The sequence below is a fragment of the Motacilla alba genome, chromosome 19 (genome assembly GCF_015832195.1).
Source record: "Motacilla alba alba isolate MOTALB_02 chromosome 19, Motacilla_alba_V1.0_pri, whole genome shotgun sequence".
In the NCBI taxonomy this organism is placed as follows: Eukaryota; Metazoa; Chordata; class Aves; order Passeriformes; family Motacillidae; genus Motacilla; species Motacilla alba.
The window spans coordinates 7,589,347-7,611,014 of NC_052034.1; the positions used below are offsets into that span (position 1 = coordinate 7,589,347).

Sequence of the window (21,668 nt, forward strand, 5' to 3'; positions counted from 1 at the left end):
CAAGGCAGGACTTCTAAAGAAAGATGAAGGAACCCGTTAGAGAGAAAGTGGATAAATAAAAGGGATCAGGGTCTCCAAAGGGCTGAACAAGAATCATTCCTGTCAGAGGCACAGCAAAAGGCACAGTGCTTACAGGCAGAAACAACGCTCACTTGGATTCAGAGACCTATTGAATTCTTCATTACTTCCAGCCTTTAAATCAAGACAGGATCAATTCATAAACTGGGATATGTGGACTTGATGCAGATGTCCTTAGCCAGTGTCTTTAACAATTTATGCCAGAGACAATTACTTTTTCTGCTTCTAAAAAGTGTATTATAAAATTAAGGTCATTCCACAGGACAGGGGATTGCTGAGTTTTTATTTTTTAATTTTTCATCCCCTTCCGTGGCTAGGGCTCTGTTTTCTGTGAGCTCCAGTCCCTTCATGGGGAAGTAATTTGTGTTTTCCACTGCTCCTGTGCAATCTGACTGATTCTGCATGACCTGGCTAAGGGTGTCATGTCCTATTAGAGGAGTGCAGACCAAAATACAGTATCTTGGCTGTGGAAACTGTTCCTAATGTGACTTTGTCACTTTTCACAAATGGAATCACAAATTTTTGAGAAAAATGCGAAGTGGCTAGAGATGGAGTGGGAAGGGAGGATCTGTGGCCATGACCTTTCATACTGATGTGGATTGCTGATAGTTGGGGAAACAAAATAACTTTTGTTATGGAATAAAGCAAATATCCCAGGTTACAGCACAGTCCTTGATTGGAAGGCTGATGGTATTGAGCAACTTTAAAATTTATTCTCCCTAGCAGCAAAGCAAAATACAGTCTGAAGAGCAACAGCAAAGTGTCTTGTGGGCAAAGCTGATAATCCAAGCTGAGAGTGGAGCAGAGAGGGCAGAGCTTCCTTCCCTCAGCCCCTGCCAACAGGAAACTCCAGAGCAGGAAGGGTATAATATATATTTATTATAGAAATAAATACCTCTTTCAATCCAGCAAGGTTAGCAGTGCAGTTTGGCTGAATTTCTGCTAGGAATTTTGCTGTTCAACGTATTCATGTAATGAAGATGGTAATATGGTAAAAAGATGATTCTTGAGGTAAGAGAGTTTATCAATGGTAGTATGGTGTGGAACAGTGAACATGAGAACAAAGACTGAAGAGCTGCAGAGTGGTCTTAGGAGTTTGACTGCTTGGGCAATAAAGCAGCAGAAAAGTTTCCCAGTATATAAATACAAAGTGATGCACAGATTGATACAGTGGATGACTGTCCAAACTTCATGGGCAAGATAATGAGCTCTGAGCTAACCTTGATCCTTGAGGAGTTACCAGTGCTGGCTTCATTGAGAATATCAGCTCAGGATCATGCCAAAAACCAGTGCAAATTGTTAGCAATTATTAAGAAAAGAATAGAGAGCAAAACAAACAAAAAAAAGGAAGCGTATAAGCTCCCAGCTGCCTGAGGCAGCCATGGACTGGCCAGTGGCTCTGTCTGGGGTGGCTGGTTTGTTTTGTGCTGCCCTGGGCGTGAAGTGAGCAGTACAAGGCAGATGGGCAGGTTCTTATTTCAGCTTCTTTACCTATTTGTGTTTCTTTCCCCTTCTCTGCAGTACGTGGTCATTCCAACTCGCCGTGCAACCGCAGTGGCCTTGCAGAGTTTCACTTCACACCTCCTGGGAGATGCTGGCAGTCCTTATCTCATTGGATTTGTAAGTGCTCACAGCAGGCTCTGGCAGGGTTTGCTCTGGTTTCCAAACTGCTCATCTGAAATGCCAGGTTCGACCCTGCTGGGAAGGAAGGCCTGTGTTTGTCACAGAATGGGAAGTGCTGCAGAGCACTGCCACTTTCTTTACCTGGCCGGGTTGTTGTGAGCTGCAGTTCAAGCCAGGGGGGACAACTTGGGTGTGGGAAATAAGCTACCACATCTTTTTAGCCTGAGGTGTTTATAAAGCTCACAGGCAGCTCTGGAAAGAGAGAGTGCTCTTGGTGTGGTGTGGACATGGGGCCCATAGAAATTAGACTGGAAGAGAGTAATGTGTGTGTTTAGCTTTAACTGACCTCAGAAACCAAATATCTGTTTATGGGCAGCAACACACTGCTTTCCTGCTTTGTGTGATAGTAAATCACAGAACCACAGAATATTCTGGGCTGGAAGGGACTGACAAGGATCATCCAGTCCAACTCCTGGCCCTGCACAGACACACCAACAATCCCACCCTGTGCCTGAGAGCACTGTCCAAACTCTCCTGGAGCTCTGGCAGCCTTGGGGCCATGACCATGCCCTGGGGAGCCTGGGCAGTGCCCAGCCAGGGGTTTTGTTAGTGTTCCTTCCTGGGGTGTTCACTTTGGGTTCCTTTCTGTGACTGCTTCAGTGGCTGGCCGTGGTCTGACGGAGGATCTCCCTTCCTATGCCACCCTTATCCTACTGCAGAACAGAACAAGAGACCCAGCTCCAAAATCTGGCAGTCAGAAAACATTCACAGTTGAAAATAAAAGGTCTGAACAATGTAATGAGGAAAAGAAATCTGAATATACTGGGGAAATGTCTTTTTCCTTCAGTGGAGTTTGATGCATGGAGTTTCAGAGATCACAGATCATTTATAAAATATAGTAGCTTCCACAGCAATCCCTAAGTGACCCTGCTCCTGATGTGTTCAAAGTGCTGCTTCCCAGGGATGTAACTGGGATCTTCACTGGTCCCATCTCCTGAGAGACAGGACTTTGATGTGCTCCTTCAGCTCAGACACAGCTGCTGGGTGCTGCGGGGCTTTTTTATTTTTCACAACCATCATTGCTCATCTATTCATCCTGTAGACACCAGTGTGTGTAGCTACACGTATTTATTTATATATACTTAATTTTGTGAGTATATCTGTTTAAATATACATCAATGTTTACTTTTGAGTGGCAGTGCTATGGCTGCTCTGTAGCCCTCTGAAGCACACAGGAAAAGGCAGATACAGATAAGACTGAGAAGACCAAAGAAATGAGAAATCTCACAAGAGAATAAAAATGCGTGATTTAGCTTAACTCTTTATTTACTTCAATGTTCTGGGTACCTGGGGAGAAACAATCTTATTTTAGAAGTTATTTGAAGGTGACAAGAACAAAGGAATTGCAGGAGAGGCTGCTTCATGCAGGGCAGGTGATGTGGGGAGTGTGGGAGAGGAGAAGGAGCCAGGCAGCACAGGGAGTGCAGATGAGGGCAGGGCTGGGGCAGGCCCGGCTGCCTCAGGTGACTGCTGCATGTTCATCCTTTTCCTTACAGAAGAGGGATGTCCAGGAGGAATTCCTGAGGCCCTGAATGATTGCAATTACTCTTGAAAGTTGCCAGGGGCTCTTCAATGTCATAGATTAAAAATAAAAGGTCTTTGGTTGTAGAAATAATGTGCCTTGCCCTCCTGGTATTCAGAGATCAGGCAAGTTGTGAGTTACTTAAGGATTCTTGGCTGAAACATGTACTGCCCCAATTTAATAGCTGCATTAGGCTTTCTTTAGACTGGGAAGATAGTCGTTATTATTTTGAATTATCCTTTTCTAATGCTGTAATTGTTGGGCAGTTGTGATTTGGGAGGAGGTGATGCAGGTCCAAGGCTCTGTGCAGAAGAGGAGGAGTGAAGCCCTCATGCTATGAAAGGAGCCAGCATCCCTTTGTGCAGCCTCTTTTCTGGCTGGGCTGATTCATCCTCCCTCTGCTGCCAGGACTGAAAGGTCAGCTACAGCTCCACATAACACAGGAAAGCAAATACTATTTAAAGTGAAGGGACAGCCAACTTCTGCACCAGAGCTAAGGCAAGCACTGAGCCTGGGTGTTTAAAACCACAGGAATTGTCCAGCTGCAGTGCAGGATGGAGAAAGCCCATGCAGCATTGAAACCCCACCTGGGCAGGCTGCAGAAGGGGCTCAGATTCTGACCAGGATTTTCAAGGCAGTCTGTGAGGGCTGAGTAATCTACTCCTGCTGGATTTAAGGGAAATTTGGGAGCCTAATTTCCACAGTCCCTCTGGAAATCCCCACCCTAAGGGCATCAGCTCCCACTGCTGTGACTCCAGACTCTTCACAAGGCAGACCAAGAGCAGGGGAAGGTTTTGAAGGAGAGCAGCAGAAGGCCCTGGAGGTGTCTAAGGAAGGATTGGACGTGGCACTCAGTGCTCTGGTCTGGTTTACATGGTGATGTTCAGTCACAGGTTAGACTTCATCATCTCAGAGGTCTTTTCCAGCCTTAATGATTCTGTGAGCTGCAGTAACAGGCAGGCTAAGAGGGGGTGAAACTCAACCTCCTGATCACTTGGGTTCACCTGGGATCCTGGAGCTCTGCTGTGTCTTCCAACTGCTTACAGAATTCCCCTGAAGCTCCCTCACTAAATGATCAGTGCTTTGATCAAACACGGCTGGAATCCTAAATGGTTTTGGTAAGTTTATAGTGAGATTCCCTCCAGCAATGCTCTTAATAAAGAACTGGGGACCCTTGTTCTTGTAGGACTGAGCTGTGGCAGGCAGTTATCTCTGCTGGATACCAATAAATGTGGTATTGATCATAAAATCTCTGTGTGGAACACAGAAGGTGCTGATCAGCCACAGCCTCAGGTGTGCAATTGCTGCTGTGCTCTGTGGTGTGTCCTGGAGCTCAAGGTCACACTCAGACTTTCTGTCGTTTCACCCCATTCCAAATCTTGCACTGCATCTCCTTAAACCACCCAAAGCAGCAAATACACATTAGTGCTTAAAAGCAAAGTGGCAAGGAGCACGCATGTGTGGCTATTTTTCATGTCTCTTTAAATATTGATAACTTTTATTATGGTAAAAAGGCTTAAGATTGACTTACAAAGGAGTTATGCAAATACAGCTTTAGGGTGGCAGCTGCAATTTGCATAAAGCTTTATTACATGCCAAGCTCTGAGATCATTTACTGTAAATCAGCACTGCCTGTTCATTTCCAAATATGAATAGGCATTGCTGCAGAAGTTCAGTAGATGAGACAGCTTTTATTCCTAGAGAGCTGTAACTTTTTTCAGGACCTTTGTGGTAACCAGCCTCTAGTTTAAATAACTCCTTTTTAACACCTCCAGAGTCACTCCACGCTTTATTCTTGAAGTAGTAGGTGAGAAATCTCACCTGCTCAGTGCATTGCACCCAAATATAAGTAGTACTTTTCTGTATTTGACCACTGCCACTATGCAGACACGATTGCTGGAGCACACAAGTGTTAAGAGAAATGCCCCAAATCCCACCATTAATGTTGAGTATCAGATAAAGGTCTTCAACTGCTGCTCAGACAGCATTTCAGACTCAGAAGAGCAAGTGGAGGGAGGTAGCAGCAGCATGTGAAACAGTTAACTCTTCTCAGGCTGCACCACAACTCCAGCTCTTTGTATCACTAATTCTGGTTTGATCTTGGTTGCCCTTTGAAATAAAACAGTTGTAAGTTCATGCTCCTGTGTCCATCTGTGCCCAGGCATGAACCTGTTTTCCCTGCTCAGGGTTTACATCATCCTTCTTGTGTCCCACTCCACTTCCTGACTGCTCTTCTGCTTCTGGAAATCTGAATGCAGGCAAAAGCAGGGTTTTATTTCAAGGCTGTGGCTTGGAACTTTTTCTTTCCTTCCTCCAAGTTTGCAATTTGCTGAGCACTTTCCTCTTCCACCCTTGCCTTGCCTGTGCCTGAGATGCCAACAGGACCTGCTGCAGGAGGTGCTGTCCCTGTGTGCCAGGCAGGGGCTGTGTGGGCACACACTGCCCTCACTGCCCTGCTGCTGGTTGCTCTCCTGTTTGCTTAAACTCCCTCTCATCTTCTCTGTGCAGCTGCCCAGAAGGTCTGAGGATGAAAACCAGTCTGTATCTCCTTGTCACCTGGCCACATCAGCCTGTAAGAGGATGTTCTAAGTGCCAGAGGTAGCTCTCCTCCAGAGCACCTTTGGATGGGCTAACACCTGCTCCCTGGACTCCTCTGATGGTGGCTCCCATCTTTCCTGCCCTCCTGGGCTGGTTCAGTTTTACTGGAGAGACACCACCTCCAGCCAGCTGGGCTGTGGGAGCCTTGACACCCTTCACTTTTCTCCCTTCCCCAGCTTTCCTCTGAGCAGGTTGATAAACCTTGTGAGCTATTTAAGCAGCAAGATACTAATGACCTTCCTTTAGCAAGTAGTTAGCAGAGCAGTGTTAATTATCCCTGGTGCAGAGTATCAGGGCAAGCAGATCAGCATTTCATTAGGGGCAAGGCAAGAAAAACTGTAGTAAATGCAGCATTTAAGATACTTTTTAATGAAAGTTATACCTGGAGGTGCAGATTTCACAGGGTCTTGGCCCAGTTTGAAACAGCCTTTTTTGTTGATTTGGTTTGAAGGTGTTTACCTGACCAAGTATATCTGTATGGAACGTAGCTCTGTGTATAAAGACTTGCCTGCCTGAGAAAGCAGAATTCATGAATTATGGTTTAAAATTCGTATTTTATGGTTTAAAATGCTATGGCTGCTTCAGAGTAGGACATGCTTACTCTGGAAGGACAGTTTTTCCAGTCTACTTTGCTAGACCAAAACAGGCCGCAGCCCACTGGGAGTCAAATCCACTTCTGTCTGACTTAAAAACAGGGTGTTGCAGTAAAGTGGGTGGTTGGGATGTGATGCTGCAGTGTGGATGTTCTGTCCCTGGGTGACCCATGCAGCCATTCCTCAAACATGGCCTATTAGGTGCCTGCTGGGGCACCTAATGTCCCTCCTGCCAAAGCAGGGTAAGAGATGAGCTCGAGGTCAAAAAGGCAGTAATGTCCTGAAACAAAAATGTGCAAAATACTCTCCTGCTGTAGCATTCACGTTCTCTGAAAAAAATCCCTTCTGCCAGCATTTTTCTCCTGGGAAGCTGAGAAGCCTCAGAGAAAAGGAAAACAATTCTTATCTAATTTGCTTCTCCTGTGTTGTGCTCGTGTGGAATGTGTTTGGAGATTGTTCACCCACAGGTGATTGTTCCATTGGGTTCTGCTGTGAGCTGTTTTCACTCTTTGGCCAATTAGGGCCAAGCTGTGTCAGGACTCTGGAAGGAGTCACGAGTTTCATTATTATCTTTTTAGCATTCAGTAAATATCCTTTCTGTATTCTTTAGTATAGTTTAGTATAGTATGCTTTAATATAATACAGTATAATAAAGTAATAAATGAGCCTTCTGAGAACATGGAGTCAGATGCATCATTCCTGCCTTCATCAGGACATTTTCCAGCAAATACAATATCCTGCCATCACTCTCTGGTTCATGGACCATCAGGAGGTATTTCACTGGTCTTGTAGAGTTGAGGATGGAACAGAGGTCTCTGCCTTGTTGCCTTTTGCAGCATGTTCTGATATACTGTACATGAGTCTGTATAAGCAGCGTCTCCCATCACCTGATAGAGTTGGTAGATGAAATGTGATACACATTTATGGTATTTGTTGTATTTGTTGTTCTTTCTTTACCAAGTCCTAGCTGCCTGACAGGTGTGGTGTGACCCTGATGGCACTCCTCCTCCTGTAGAGATCTTCCCCACGTTCATGCTTGTGCATGACCCACACTGTGGTGGGTAAAATGGAACTTGGCCTTGCTAGTCTGAACATCCACTGTGCTTGCCAGGGAAATGATGTGAGGGTGGGAACCTCCAGCCCCTCCTCCTTATTACCTGTTTCTTCAAGCTGTAACTTTAAGCTGAGGATTTCTCTGGTCCTGAGTAATTAAAAGCCTTTTTCATAGTGCACTGAGAGGCCAAATTTTTGACATAGCTGTCAGCTGCAAAAGAAGAGCAGAATTAACCACCTGGAGACCAGTCCTCATGGGATTGATCTCCTCATTGCAGCAAGCTAACAAGCTTCCCACTTCTGATGAGTCAGGAACAGATAAAATTTAAGTCTGTTAATAAAATACCAAATGACTTCCCATTTCTAAAATGCTCTGTACCCAGGGTTCACAGCCTGCTTTGGTGTTTTTTTCAGAGTTCTGTGCATCTGTTATGTTCATGATTTTGTTAGATGTACGGTTCTCAGTGTTTTTGATAAATGTTTAATGTAGGTGAAAGTATCTCACTAGAGAAAGCCCAGAACTCCAAAGCAGGTCATTGTTGCACTCGAGTATTTCAAACTCTGTCTCATCTGCTTTGTCACTCCTCTGTGCACTGAAAACCTCCTTAAATAAATATTTTCTTCCTCTGAGCTGCCAAGGATCCTGCATGCTCCCAAGATGGGCAGTTTTTGTGGCGCTGAGCACCTTTCAGAATGTGTCCAGATTCTCTTCAACTCAAGGAATCCCTTTGCTTTTGTGGGATACACAGACAGGGAAGGGGCCCATGCAGCCAGGAGAGGTGGGGACAGGGCTGCTGCTAAAGGTCCTGTGCCCCAGACCTGTTTCTGCATGGGAATGGGCACCTCCATCCCTACATATTCACCTACCTGGGCCTTGTCATGGTACTTCCTTCACATTCCCCATGGCATGAGGCATCTCCCTCTGGGATCAGAGAAAGGCCAGTCTCAACTTAAAAAATCCCTGAGTAGACCAGACTGGAGAGAAAGACAGTTAATGACTTGAGGAAAAGAGACTTTCAACCCTCTCCAGGATAAATGGGGCAGATATTGCTCTGATGTACCAAGTCCATGTCCTGGCATAGCAAGCAGCATCCCTATGGAGCATCTTCATTTACTGTGCCTTTTTCAAGGTCGCACTATGTATTTAATGCAGCCTGGTGATCCTGGGAGGGGGGAAATATCATTAAAAAAACAGGTTTACTTCCTATTATAAAGTGTTCCTCATGTCACTTAGCACAGTGTAAACTCTTCTGCTCCCCCCCAGGCCCAGACAATTGTTTACTATAAAATCCCTCCTTTTTGCTTTCTCAGCTTAATTTGCATTCATATTCCATTTTTTTAGAAAATTAAAGAAACCTTTCATATTCACACTGACTTCAGAGTGGGTGGATCTCAAACCATTGTGGGGTTACAGGGAATACTGTGTTAAGGAACTGTACTGAAATGATCAGCCAGGGAGAACCTGCTTTGTATCAAACCGGTAATCATGAAATCAGACATTTGTGCCAAAAAATACCCTTTTATATAGCAGGATTTGTGCCCAAGAGGCAACATCAGAAATTTAGAGAAGCTAATTGCAGAGGAATTGAGATATTGACTCAGCAACAAGAGAGAGGAAATGAAACCGTGATTTCAGAGATGTTGTTGCCATTACCCTGTGTAATTAATAAATCAGTTAATTTACCCTCCCAGACTGTTGAGGAGAGACAGAATATGGAATCCAGATGCCTTCCTTGGGCTTCAGCCCACCTTGGCATCTACCGTCTCCATGGCCTGTCCCCTGCTCCAAAGCACACACCACACTCTTCCCGAGAAAGTAATGAAGTTTCCCTTTGTTCCTTTATTGTCTCCTGCACTCAGATGGAGACACAGTTGGGGATTTGGGGCTGGGATGGTGCCCACTGCAGCTGCACTGCTGGTTCTCCAGAAAGCAGGAGCTGTCTCCAGCTGGACCCCATCCAGGTGGTGCCACCAGCTGAGCACACGCCGTCCTGTTCTGCTGTGAAAGTGCCTCAAGCTGAGGTTTATTCAGCAAAGTCATTCCTCTTGGGCTGAGCTCTGTGCTGCACAGCCAGGGAGGAGATGTGAACTTTCACAGCTAGGTTGGTATCAAAGACTTGTGATTAGACTGCAGAGCAGCAACAGGACTTCCCTCTTGATTTCCCACCCCCACGTTCTGCATAGATGTTTTGAGGCTTTTTGGCACCTCCGAGCTGGAGGAACAAAGGCAGGAATCCCACACATGACTCCGTGCTGCAGAGCTGGCACCGGCCACGCACAGCCCCCGCAGCTTGTTACTCATCTTAGAGAGAAGACACCAAAAATTATGCTTGATTGGGTCCTGCCAAATCACAGTTGGCCAGCTCAGGATGCTGTCATTGCAAGGAAAACCCAAAATTGGCAGTACAGAGCAGACCATTTGGCAAATGGTGTGTCATTCTTGGAGCCTAGGTCTGTAATTATGTCCTGTGTCCTCTTGAGAGGAGATGCCAAAGTTCCAGCCTTAGCAGGTGGTTTGGAACAAACTAACAGAGAGCAGTGACTGCTAACAGCAAAAATATATATGTGGACCCTGATAAAATTCTAGAGTTTAGAGATGAAGACACTGGGGAGCGAATTATATGGAACCTGGGTGAAGCCCAGCAGGCTTGGTGGAAAGAATTATACCTTGAAAGGGAGGAAAGGCATTTTTTTCTAAACTGTGCATTTGCAGAATGTAAATGTTTGTGTTTGGTTAAAAATGAAAAATACAGCAGATTTAATAATAACATGATTTGTTGCTATAAAAGGTCAACACAATGTGTTAGAAGGGAAGGTGTGGGACAAACTGCAGTGGGAGATTTATTTTTTGGAGACTTTACACTTTCAAAGCTGTTTTTTAGCCTAGAATGTCATGTCATCCATGAAGAAAGCAATCAGGAGCACATGCGTGGCTTTTCATCCTCTGCTGCTGACTTACCATGTCAATTTGTCAAGTGATTTATTGTCTGGTCCTTTTAGAGAATAATTGTATCCATTCCCAAAAATGAAAAGTGGTTTAGAATGTCTAGATTTCTGTTTTAGAATATCCTCAATTCTGGCTACTGCAGCCTGACAGAGACATTGATTCGATGCCAAATTCTGCTTCATAATGAAGAATAAGGGAAATGTTTGGATTTAAGGTGTGTGGTTACAAAAGGGAATTAATGACCAGCTGATGTCCCTGTCTCCTGGATGCAGAGAACATTCTGCTACTTTCCTGTGAATACATCCTTTTCACATTCAAGTCTTGTTGCTGTTCTTTAATAAATCTCTCCAACTAATGGTCACTTTATTTGCCTTCAGTCTCACATGAGATTTGTTTGTAACAGTCTTGTTTTTCTTCATGCGTTTTACACTGTCAATAAAGTTCTTTTTGAGAAGACTAGAACTCTTCTATATCCCAAGCACTGACATTTTCTCCTCATCCTTTCTAGGGCAGGGCACAAAACAGAGAAATCAGGCTAAAACTCTTCAATTCTTTCTGTAGTTACGCTCTTCCAGTGTTGATTCACTCCCCCTTATTTGAGAGGGCTCCATCACAGGAGGACAGTCCAGTGTCACCTCCAGCACTGGGCTGGCAGCTCCTCCTTTCCATCCCTCCCCAGGAGCCAGGCTGGGCTGTGAGAGGGGATAAACACACTGAGACCCCCCAGTTCTCCAGAGCCTCCCTGCTCAAACACATCCAGTGTTCTTTGGAGTCCCCGTGGGCATCATCCTTCTGGGACCTTCTGTTGTGCTTGGCTCTGCTGAGGCATCTCCTCACACACATTTACCTTCCAGGTCACTGCAGAGTGTGAGTTGGTGATTTCTCCTGCATGTGGCAGTTCTTCTTTTCACTGTCAAGATTTAAGCCTTGAATGTCAGAACTTGCTTGTAGGTGGTGTTTGACTCCCAACTTTTCCATTACCAGTGATGTGGCAGTTTTGAAGTTGCTACACAAGCTTTGACTATTTCTGGAGCTGATTTGCGTGTGTGCACAGCAGCAGGATTTTATGTTGCAAATTCCCTGCAGTCTTTTTGGTATAAATTAGTGTTTCTCCCTCAACAAAAGGTCACGGATAAAAACAGAGCTGGACATTTAAATATCCAATGCCTTGAGACCCACCCCAACTGCTGCTACCTCTCTGTTGGATTTATGGAGAGTAACATTTTTTGCTGGGCAGTAAATATTAAAATGTGGAAGTTTTAGCTACAGACTTGCATTACATTTTACTGAGTTCTAGCAAAAGTTTTCGTAACAAACTAAATAGTGCTGTTGCATGTCTCTGCTCCTTGGTGTAGGTGTAAATAATTTGTGTTTACTTTCATGTAATGATGCTTTTTGGTTGTCAGAAGGTGCAGATTGCCTTGATCCATAAATTTGGTGTTGTGCAGTGCCAACACAGCCCCATGTCTGAGCCTGGGACAGAGCCATGTCTTGCACACAATTACACTTCAAGCTTGGGAGGCTGGAAGAAGGAATGAGCCCCACAGACCTCAGACATGGGCATAACCCCCCACATTCAAGTTCTGTTCCCCCAAATCAGATGGGATCTCTGATTTTGTTTGGGTTTTTTTGTTCTTTGGAAAACATTTCTCCCCTTCCCACTCAGTACACAGAAATGGAATTTGATACCTCCCTTTGCTGAAAGGTAGATCAGGTGTGGGAGTAAGCAGGACTTGATGGGAATTGCAGAAGATTGATCACTCCCTCTCCCCCTGAGCAGCACCAGCATGGCCCTGCTGGCTCCTCAGGGGGTGTGGGCAGTGCAGCAAGGTCAGACACCCACAGATGCTGTCACTGACACAGCCTGGGAGAACATGGAAAGGGCTGTGGGAATAATATTAGATCAGGCCAGGAGAGTGACAGACAGAGGAGAACCCCTGCCAAGCCTCAGAGCATAAACTGCCCAGGCTCCTGTGTGGAAGGCTGAAGGGTGTGAGGGACATTCAGCTTGTACTGAGCACACTGTTCCATTTTAAAGCCCACACATGTTTGGTGGGTGGTTGTTTCAGGAGTTGTGTTCCCTTCACTATCATGCTGTCTCTTTTTCATCTGACTCATGTTTTTGCCCCTCTCTCGTAGATCTCCGACCTGATACGACAAAGCACAAAGGAGTCCCCGGTGTGGGAGTTCCTCAGCCTGGGTTACGCGCTCATGCTCTGCCCGTTCGTGGTTGTCCTGGGAGGGATGTTCTTCCTGGCCACAGCCCTCTTCTTCCTCAGTGACCGAGCTAAAGCGGAGCAACAGTGAGTAGCCTGGCCATTGCCTGTTCGCTCTCTTGAACGTTATGCTTGTACTCTTCCCCTGGCTTTGGCCCTTCCAGGTAAAGGATGTTGGGTTGTGTGCTCAGAACCCGGGCTCAGCAGAGTGCATGAGGCTGCACGAAGCACAGGGGCTTGGGTCATGCTGGCTGGGCATCCTTTACACGCTTCTGCTCTGGTGGATCTCAGTTGTTGGCCACGTGGCTCAGAGGGGAGCACAGGCCCCTCACACCCTTGCCTGAGCATGTCACAGCCCAGGCTGGCCATGGTGAGGGGCTGCTGTGTGCTGGAACCGGTGGAGTGTGAGGTGAGGAGCAGGAGGTGCTCCCCAGAGCTTGGTGGTCAAGGCTGCACCCACCCGCCTCCATCCCCAGAGCCCCACTCACCACCTCTGGCAGTCAAGAACATGAGGCAAGGAGGAAGCAAGCTGTGTGTGGGAACATGTGCACTCAAGGGTTGCTATGATAAAGAGTCTTTGCCAGTCCCTTCTTGCAGCTTCATGAAAAAAAAGCTACTGTTTTTCAGTAAAGAAACCGATTCGGATCATCTCACGGTTGGCAACTACAGTAATTCAGAAGACGCTTCCACATGACATACAAACTCCTGGGGTTAGTCTCTTTCTCATCATTGTTGAAAAATAAGAGTTACTCTGTGTAATGTCATGCTGAATATGTGGGTAGGTGACTAGACTGGTGTTGGCTGTAAGTTGCCTTTGCTTTTCCCCCACTGGAGAATGGGAGCCTTGATCTACCTTAAGGAGAAGGGCCCTGGAAAATCACTCTAGGTGTAGTGGAGGTAGAAGGGAATTTAGGTGTTTGGAGTTGACATAAGTGTGTGAACAGTTTGGGTGACACTTTCTGGCTCACACTGTCTTATCAGATGGATGAAAGAGATTTGGAAGCAGTGCCACAGATGGTGCTGTGGCCCCGTAAGTGCAGTTCCACCCTCCCTTTACTAGCATACATAAATACCAAAGAAAGGAGAAGTTCCTCTATAATGAGATGTTTAAACACTGTGGAAAAACAAGGCCTCATGCCATAAGGATGGGAAGTCCTACAGAGTTGAACTTCAGTGTGCCTTTGAGGATGTGATATGTGTGCCTGGTTTGTTATCTTCATGCAAGGGTCTTAAATGGCAGGAAGGGAAGTTGGAGATTAGGTGCTAGGAAGGACTTCCTAAGAGAAAAAAAGAGGTAAATCCTACAGCAGATTATTTGGGTAAGATGTGAAAGCTGTCCCTTGTTTCCCTCCCTGGCATGGCATGAGGCAGGAAGGTGGGATCTGCTCTCCAGCTTATGGATGTGCTCTCCAGCCCTGTTTTGTGCTTGTGCTGTGCTTGTGCACATAAGCTGTACATGCCAGTCCAGGCAGTGACCACCTGGAGACATGGCAAGATGAACGTAAGCTTCTGGGTGCTCAGGGTGGTTTTTTTGCTGCAAGGAGCCAAAAGTCCTACTTGGTGTCAGTGCAGCAGATGAAACCCCCTCTGTAGCATTTTCCTTTGCTCAGGGTGCTCACCTGATTATAGGAAAGCTTCTGGACTTGTCTTTCCTGTGTTCAGAGAGAAGAGTGCTCATTCCATTTCTAACTGTGGTGGTTTGTGTCCCTTTGCATCACACGTGCTGCCAGTGTGGCATGATAACACCTCAGGTGGTGAAGGAGGGCCTCAGGATTCAGATAGTGAAGAGTTCCAGGTCCCTCTCATTTTTTAGCATGTCAAGCCCAGCTGGACCTTTATGTTGAGTAGGGCACTGTGGTATCCAGCTGTTCTCAGCTCCAGTGGAGACCTCAAGGAAGAGAGTTTTGCTTCACTCAGGAGACACCACAGGTCACAGGCTAGTCGCTAGCTGGGTGACTCTGCTTGGCTGCCAGCACTGGTGTGTCTTACAGAGCTGTTCTGCCAAAGCCCCTGCTTTCACAGCGGTGTTAATGTGGGAGGGAGATCACATCCACACCTCTAATTGCTCCTGCACAAAAGAGATTATTCCTCTGTTGCTCTCTGCCCTTAGCAGCTTCGGTTGTACTCTATCCACTTCCAGAGCAACCAGCCTTCCAAACAGCCACTGCTCCATTCTTAGAAGAAAAACATTCAGGTTTCAAATCTGGTTTTGTTTCTCTTTCACCATCATTCCAATTCCTGACTGACATTGGCTTATGAATTTTTTATTAGTCAGTCACAGATATTTTGTGTTGCAAACTGGGAGAACAAGTGTCATAAATAATGGTTAACAAAATAATTTCTCTCAAGTGACTCATAGGAAGGGTACTCTTTCTGGGGTGTGCCCACTCCTACGTTAAAAATACCCTGTGGCATCCTGCAGTGAGATTCCTGGAGTGCAGCTTCACTCCAGTTAGTGAGAACTGAGAGTGCAGTAAGAGAGAAATAAGGCTGGAGACTGTGGAGGGACCCTTGTGCGGCAGGGTCTGTGCTGGCAACCAGGTCCTATCTGCCCCCACTGGCAGCTTCAATGGTTCCTCAGAATTTATGGGGCAGGATTTATTTGTTAGCATCTCCATGCTTGCCTGTGAGAGGAAAGGTAACAGCATTTTGCTAGTAGTGGATAAAACCCCCAGATCCACCGTCCAGCTCCCACCTGTCAGGCCATCTGCACTTGGCGTCACACACCTTTGGCAGGGGCTGTTTTCTGCCCAGCCAGTGCTCCCCTCCATCCTGCCTATTACTAGCTGGGTACAGAGGAATTTCTATTTCAGGAGGCCTTGTTTTCCCTGTGCAGTCAGTCCTGCTGCTCCGACAACAGGAGTTGGAAACTGGCTTTGCCAAAAGAAATCAATTAACCTGCGGGACGGCGAGCGCCGGTGTCACACGCCAGAGATTAAAGGCATCCATCACTGCCAGGGTCAGGGCACGGGGCAGCTGTCACCACCCCTCCTGTGACCTAGCACGGAAGCAGAGAAGTGGAACACTGCTCTCACAGCCTATGGAAACTGAGCTTCCCTGCTTTAGCTCCCACACTTCTGTGAAATGTCGTTCAGGGATTTATTGCTGGGATTTCTGAGTTTGTTTGTTTCTTTGTGTAACTGTCTCTGGGCATTTGCTTAGAAATAATTTCTTCTTCCAGGCAGGGCAGATACCAGGATAGCAACTCTTTCCTGTAAAGCTTCCTCCAGTTTCCACCACGCTTCCTTTCAAAAAAGAATTTCCAGGCTTTCACACTGCTTTTATCATTGCCACAATTCCTGGCATATTTTGTATTTTTTTTAGCACAGGAATTCCAGTCAACAAGGCTGCTCTCAAAATACAAATGAAAAAAAATTATTTCCATAAAAATTCTTTTTTTTAAAACACAATTCTTTTATTATCACTTTCATGCTGCTTCAGATGTCTGACATCTTAAAGAAGCTTTTAGAAAATGTAGTACTAGCAGAGAACAGCATAGCACATCAGTCTGTGCTAATAATCCAATCATTCTAGGGACTAGTTCTATGACACAAATTTAATCCCACTGTTCAAAGTGATAAGAAAGAGGAAACAACTAAGAATGGGTTCTGTAAGAGGTCTTAGGCACTAGCAATGATAAATACTTCAATTGTTTTTTAAACCACTCAACTACAATTCCTTCTGTGATATCACTTGACTGTGTTGTTTCTTTCCTGCTCTGCACCTCTGCAGAGGAGACTTAAAGCAGTTGTATTTCATTTCCAAACATCAGCACTCTGAACTGTAATTCTCTGACCTGCTTGAGGGATATTGGTGAGACCCAATATAAAAATAGATTTTAGACTCTATGGAAGGCAGTACAGTCTTGCCATGGCAGAGCCCTCTGGAGTGGATCAGAAACCTGATAATTGCACTTTTATCCTCAAGCTCCATCCCAGGTACCTGTGCAGCCCTGCCAGGGAGCCATTTCCAAGGCTGGGAGCAGTCCAGGTTCTTCACTCCATGGAAGGAAAAGCCAGCACTGCTGAGAGTTGTGTCTGTGGTTTGTGTTCATCCCTTCCTCACTCACAGTGTGGAGCACTGGGACAAACGAAGCTTCACCCTGGAGGGCTGCAGAAGAAAGGCCCACATTGGGTCTTTAATAGAAGCTCCATCAATAATTAGGAAAAATGTGCTATTTTTAATTAGGAAAAGGGATTTTAAAAAGTCCCTTTCCCAAGCTGTGACAACTTTTGGGTACCAGGGATATAAATCACCATAATTAGTGTGTATCAGGGTCCTTTCCTGGGCAGTGAGTGCAGTGATCCTGCAGCCCTGTCCCCAGCCATGGCCACTCCCAGCTGCTGCTGAGGCAAAACCAAATTCATCTGGGTTCTTCCTGAAAAATCACCCTGTGCAGGTCTGGGATGCTCTGCTCCTCAAAGGATTTTATTGTTTTAACTTCTTGTTTGTTTGTTGGGGAATTTTTTAAACTTAAATTCCTGGTTTTACACCTGGAAACATTAGATTTTCTGTTTTTTTCCAGAGGTAAGAAAAGATGCTTAGGATGGGTGTCCAAGTTTTATACTGGCTCAGTCCCTCTGTGCATGACAGAGGCTGATATTTTTGCCAAGGACACAGCAATGCAGATCAGGCAGCAGGATGCAACTGCAGAGTGGATCTCTGGTGCAGCCAGAGCAGGAATAAACAGCTGCACTGATGCAGCTATTGAGAACAAAAGAATTCAGGTCTTTAACCAGTGACCACTCAGCACCTGAGAGCCTGCAAGCCTGAATCGTTCACCCCTTTGTTTGCATCATAAGAATCAGGTTATTTAAACAACTCAAGCAGGTATTTCTTTTCTCCTAAAATGAAAATTAAACATTTAATAAGAAAAAAAAAATTTACTCTTAACACCTTTGATCTGATGTGGAAGCTCTTGCTGAGTAGAAGTGCTGGTGGACATTTAATTTTAAGAATGGTGTGTACAAACACTAGAAAAAAAATCCTCTTTACAGAGGAGATAGAAAAATCCACAAAAAGAGCCATGCCTAGTCTAGACACTTCTGCTGTCTTAAACATGGCACACCTTCAAATTGCATTACAGGAAAAATGAGAATAATCCATTTTCAGGCTCTTTCTTCTGCCTCCTATCAGGCTTATTTTTAGCCTTTTGCAGAACTGGATATAAAATTATCTCCCAGTTCTCCTATTGCAGCAATTTGAAAGTGTCTGACCTTATTTTTGCTTTGCAGATTCTATTATGTGGGACAGGGGAAGGACTCCCAGAACTGTCAAACCTTCCTTTCTCTCATTTTTCTGTGGCAGCAGCTGGAGACAGAAAGGACCCAGCAGGTGACCTGATGTGGTTGCCAGCCAAGCCCAGAGTCCCCTCCATTAACCATTTCCCAGGTATTGAAGTGGCAGCTGACTGATGCTGAGTGTGCTCCATTCTGGTCGTTTGCATTGCCAAAAAGAACATTCCTTCTCTGAAACTGCTGGAGCTGTATCACAGCAGGTTTTATAGGATGCTGGACACTTATTTTGGAGAGATGTGTCAGTGCTGCATTGAGGCAGAGTTTGGATTTGAGGATTTCAGGAGCTGCAAGGGGATTTTAACAATTGTCAAAAAGGGATTTTTGCGAACAGTTTGCTCACTGCTGATACTCAGCTGCTTATGGGGAGGAATATCGTTGCTTCATTTGTTTTGACGTTACAAAAGAACAATAATTAAACATTTCCTACAGTGGTAGAAACTCACAAGGCTTTTTTAGCCCAGATAAGATATTGTTGGCCTTTGAAGCCACATGAATTTACAGCAAAAAGCTTGGATTAAATGCAGAGGATCTGTGGTGATGGAAGGAGAGGGGCAAGCAGTGAGTTTTGAGTATCTGAGTGTCATAATAAAAACTCACAGACTGCAGATGGAACAAGATTAGACTATTAGATGGTTTATATGGAATCTGTGGTAAGAATACAAAGGGGAGAGGTAGTGAAAATGTAAGTAGTTCTACTGTTGGTTGAGAAAGCTCCTTGTGGAGCTGTTGGTTTCTCACCTGTTTACTGGCCATGTTTGCAACTCCGTAAACAGTTAGCAAAACCAAGAATGTAACAACTTGGAACCTGAATTTTAAATGCTGCTGCAGTTTGGAGCTGCTGGTGTCATGCAGGTGGAAAATAGTCTCATATAGAACTGATTTGTTGTGCCACTTCAGCCAACCTGTGGCTTTCCTGCAGGTCGGGTAGGGAGGTGGCAAAGGTCGGTGTGGTTTCTCACAGGCAGTTGGAGCTCAGCTGTGGTCCTTACAGGGTGTTTGAAATTCTCTGTCAGAGTTCAGCATTGGCAGCAGGAGCTTTGCTTCAGCCCAGGCAGAAGCATGGGGGCAGCTGCTGCTGCCCTGGGAACCCCTGAGCTGTGGAAGGGGCTGTGGGCAGAGCTCTGGGTTCTCCAAAACCACCCATTCCTCACCAGACTGACCTTCCCAGGTTCATCCCCTGTGCCTCAGAAAGGAAACAATATTCCTACACTATTCCTAGCTACTTAGTGCTCTCCCACAACAAGAATGGAACTTCTCCATGGGCCTGATGCTGCAGGAAGCCAAGAGCTCCAGATCAAGAGCTATGTAGGAGTCCTCCTGCTGTCTTGGCTCCTGACTCTCTGCTGTGAGCCCCAGGAAGTCAGAGGTTGTCCCTAGAATGCTTGTCAGCTGTAAAGCAGGATTGAAGGCACCTTCCCACAGTGTTCAAGGGACACTGAAATCATATGCTTCCAATGGACCCAGCATGTCAGTTGGCACTGGCAAAGGAGAATTCTTGGCATAGAGGGACTTTGCCATGCAGGAGGAGATTTTAAATTCTCACTGAGACAGATCCTTTGCTACGGCTGCCCTGGCACAGAGACAAAATCTGATCAGATCCCACGCAGGTGACTGGAGCACTGAGCAGAAGGCAGCAGCCTTCCAAGCAAGAAACAATCTCTGACACAAGGAAATGGAAGAAATCATGAAAAATTCAGCCCTGCTATTTCCTGATGTCAGGGCATTTTGCAAAGCTTTTATGAGCAGGAATGACCTCTCCTTGAGTCTGCAAGGCAGATACTGTGAGTGTGGGTGTGTTAGAGCAGTTTACTTGTGGTTTGGTCCTTAACCTGGGCCAGGCTTTAACCCCTCACAGCCACTCCCTCCCTGCCCCACCAGAGCATTGGGAGAATTGGAAGAATAAGAGCTGGAAAACCTGTGGCTTGAGTACAGACAGTTTAATACAGACAGGGAAAGCAAAAGCTGCGCCACAAACAAAGCAAAACAAACCAAGGAACTCACTCCCCACTTCCCATGGCAGGTGGGTGTTCAGCCATCCCCCAGGAGAGCAGGGCCCCTTTACACACAAGTTACATGAAGGACAAACACCTTCACTCCAAACATGCTCCCTTCCTCCTTCTTCTCCCACTTTATATACTGAGCACAGTGTCATAAGGTGTGGAATATCAGTTTGGGTCGCCTGTCCTGGCTCTGTCTCCTCCCATGGACACCCAATTCCTCACCAGCATGGCAGGGCAAGGAGCAGAAGAGGCCTTGGCTCCATGCAAGCCCTGTTCAGGAATAACAAAACCATCTCTATATTATCACCCATGTTCAGCACGAACCCAAACCCACATGTCACATGTTCAGCACAAACTCAACCCACTCGAGATGCTGAGAACTCAGTTAAATCTACTCCAGCCAAACCCAGCACAGGCTGAGTGACATCTTTTAGAGAAACAGGGACAAACTGTTGGATTATTACCTCCAGTGCTCCAGTAAGGAGTGTCTTAAGCGCTGTGGCTTGGTCATTCCCAAAGTTCCTGCCAGGCTGCTACAAGCCACATGGGGATTTCCAGGACTGTTACAGTGGAGTGGAATGGATGGATGGATGTTTCCTTGAGGCCTCCAGGCCACGTTGGACAGGGCTTGGAGCAACCTGATCTACTGGAAGGTGTCCCTGCCCTTGGAAAGGGGTTGGAATGAGATGGTCTTCAAGGTCCCTTCCAACCCAACCCCGTCCATGGTTCTGTGATTTCCCACACCTGGTAGCTCAGAAGTGGGTGAAAAGAGCTGTAGCATGAGGCAGTTATTTTGGAGGATAAGAAGTATGTTTTTAATCAAGTGCCATCAGGAAGTTCTACAGGATTTTCTATTTTAAGATTTAATTCGTTCTTATCTGCTTTTTATGTCATGTTTTCTCCCCCTTGCCATCCAATCATTCAATCAAAAGTGAGGCATTCCGCTGCCTCTTTTCTCCATTATTTCAGAGGACATAATTGTATGTTGTTACACACATCTTCCGTGGCACTAAAACCCTCCACCTCAATACTGAGCCCATCAATATCTGGCAGAATTATACTGACAGACACAGACTCAGGCACAAAGTTTCAAGACCCACATCTTCACAGACTTCAGGGGTCTGTGGCAGAGTACCCCCACAGACTGGTGAGCTCTGGAGCTCATTTCCATCCAGGTCCTTGGGACCCTGATTGGTGCTGTTAACTGCTCATCTTCACAGCTGTTCTGCTGCCTGGGAAAATAGCAGGAAAGGTTATTGATTTTTCCTTTATGGCAGTTTTCTCCTCAGTAAAGATGTGTGAAAGAGAAAAAAGTGAAGCTGACCCATGTTTCTGCCTCTGGAGACAAATCTGCACCTGGATTAAATGAACAGATGGAAAATACTGACAGTCTGTACAGCTTTAAGGGGCTGAACCAAATAGAGGGGAAAACATATTTGCTGTACATGATTATCATATTTTGTTTACTAAACCCACTGACATGCAGGAAGAAAAAGGGATTTGAGCCAATTCATTTCTTCAGTGCAGCTGGAGGAGCCCCTGTCCCCACCAGAGCTGTCACCCTGCAGTGACAGAGCAATGCAGAGGGAAGGGCAGCTGTGCAGGAGGGCTGGGCACAGCCTACTCCTGTGTGAGCCTTGGGATGGAGAGCACAGAGCCCCTGGCTGGGAAGGAGAGCAGG

General features: G+C 45.9%; 1 protein-coding gene across 3 annotated transcripts in view; it reads left to right on the forward strand.

Annotated features, from left to right (window-relative positions):
* Window positions 1-21,668, forward strand: part of LOC119709698 (protein spinster homolog 2-like) — a 135,131-nt gene that overhangs the window by 101,474 nt on the left and 11,989 nt on the right. Inside the window, exons 10-12 of one of the 3 annotated variants that reach the window (XR_005259409.1) lie at window positions 1,600-1,698; window positions 12,614-12,777; window positions 13,318-13,400. Coding sequence is in view for 1 of the 3 variants with exons in the window: in XM_038157766.1 (XP_038013694.1) it covers window positions 1,600-1,698; window positions 12,614-12,777 (263 nt within the window). In the remaining 2 variants the exon portion in view is untranslated. The remainder of the gene's footprint in view (window positions 1-1,599; window positions 1,699-12,613; window positions 12,778-13,317; window positions 13,401-21,668) is intronic. The other 2 variants (XR_005259410.1, XM_038157766.1) reach the window with 2 other exon arrangements.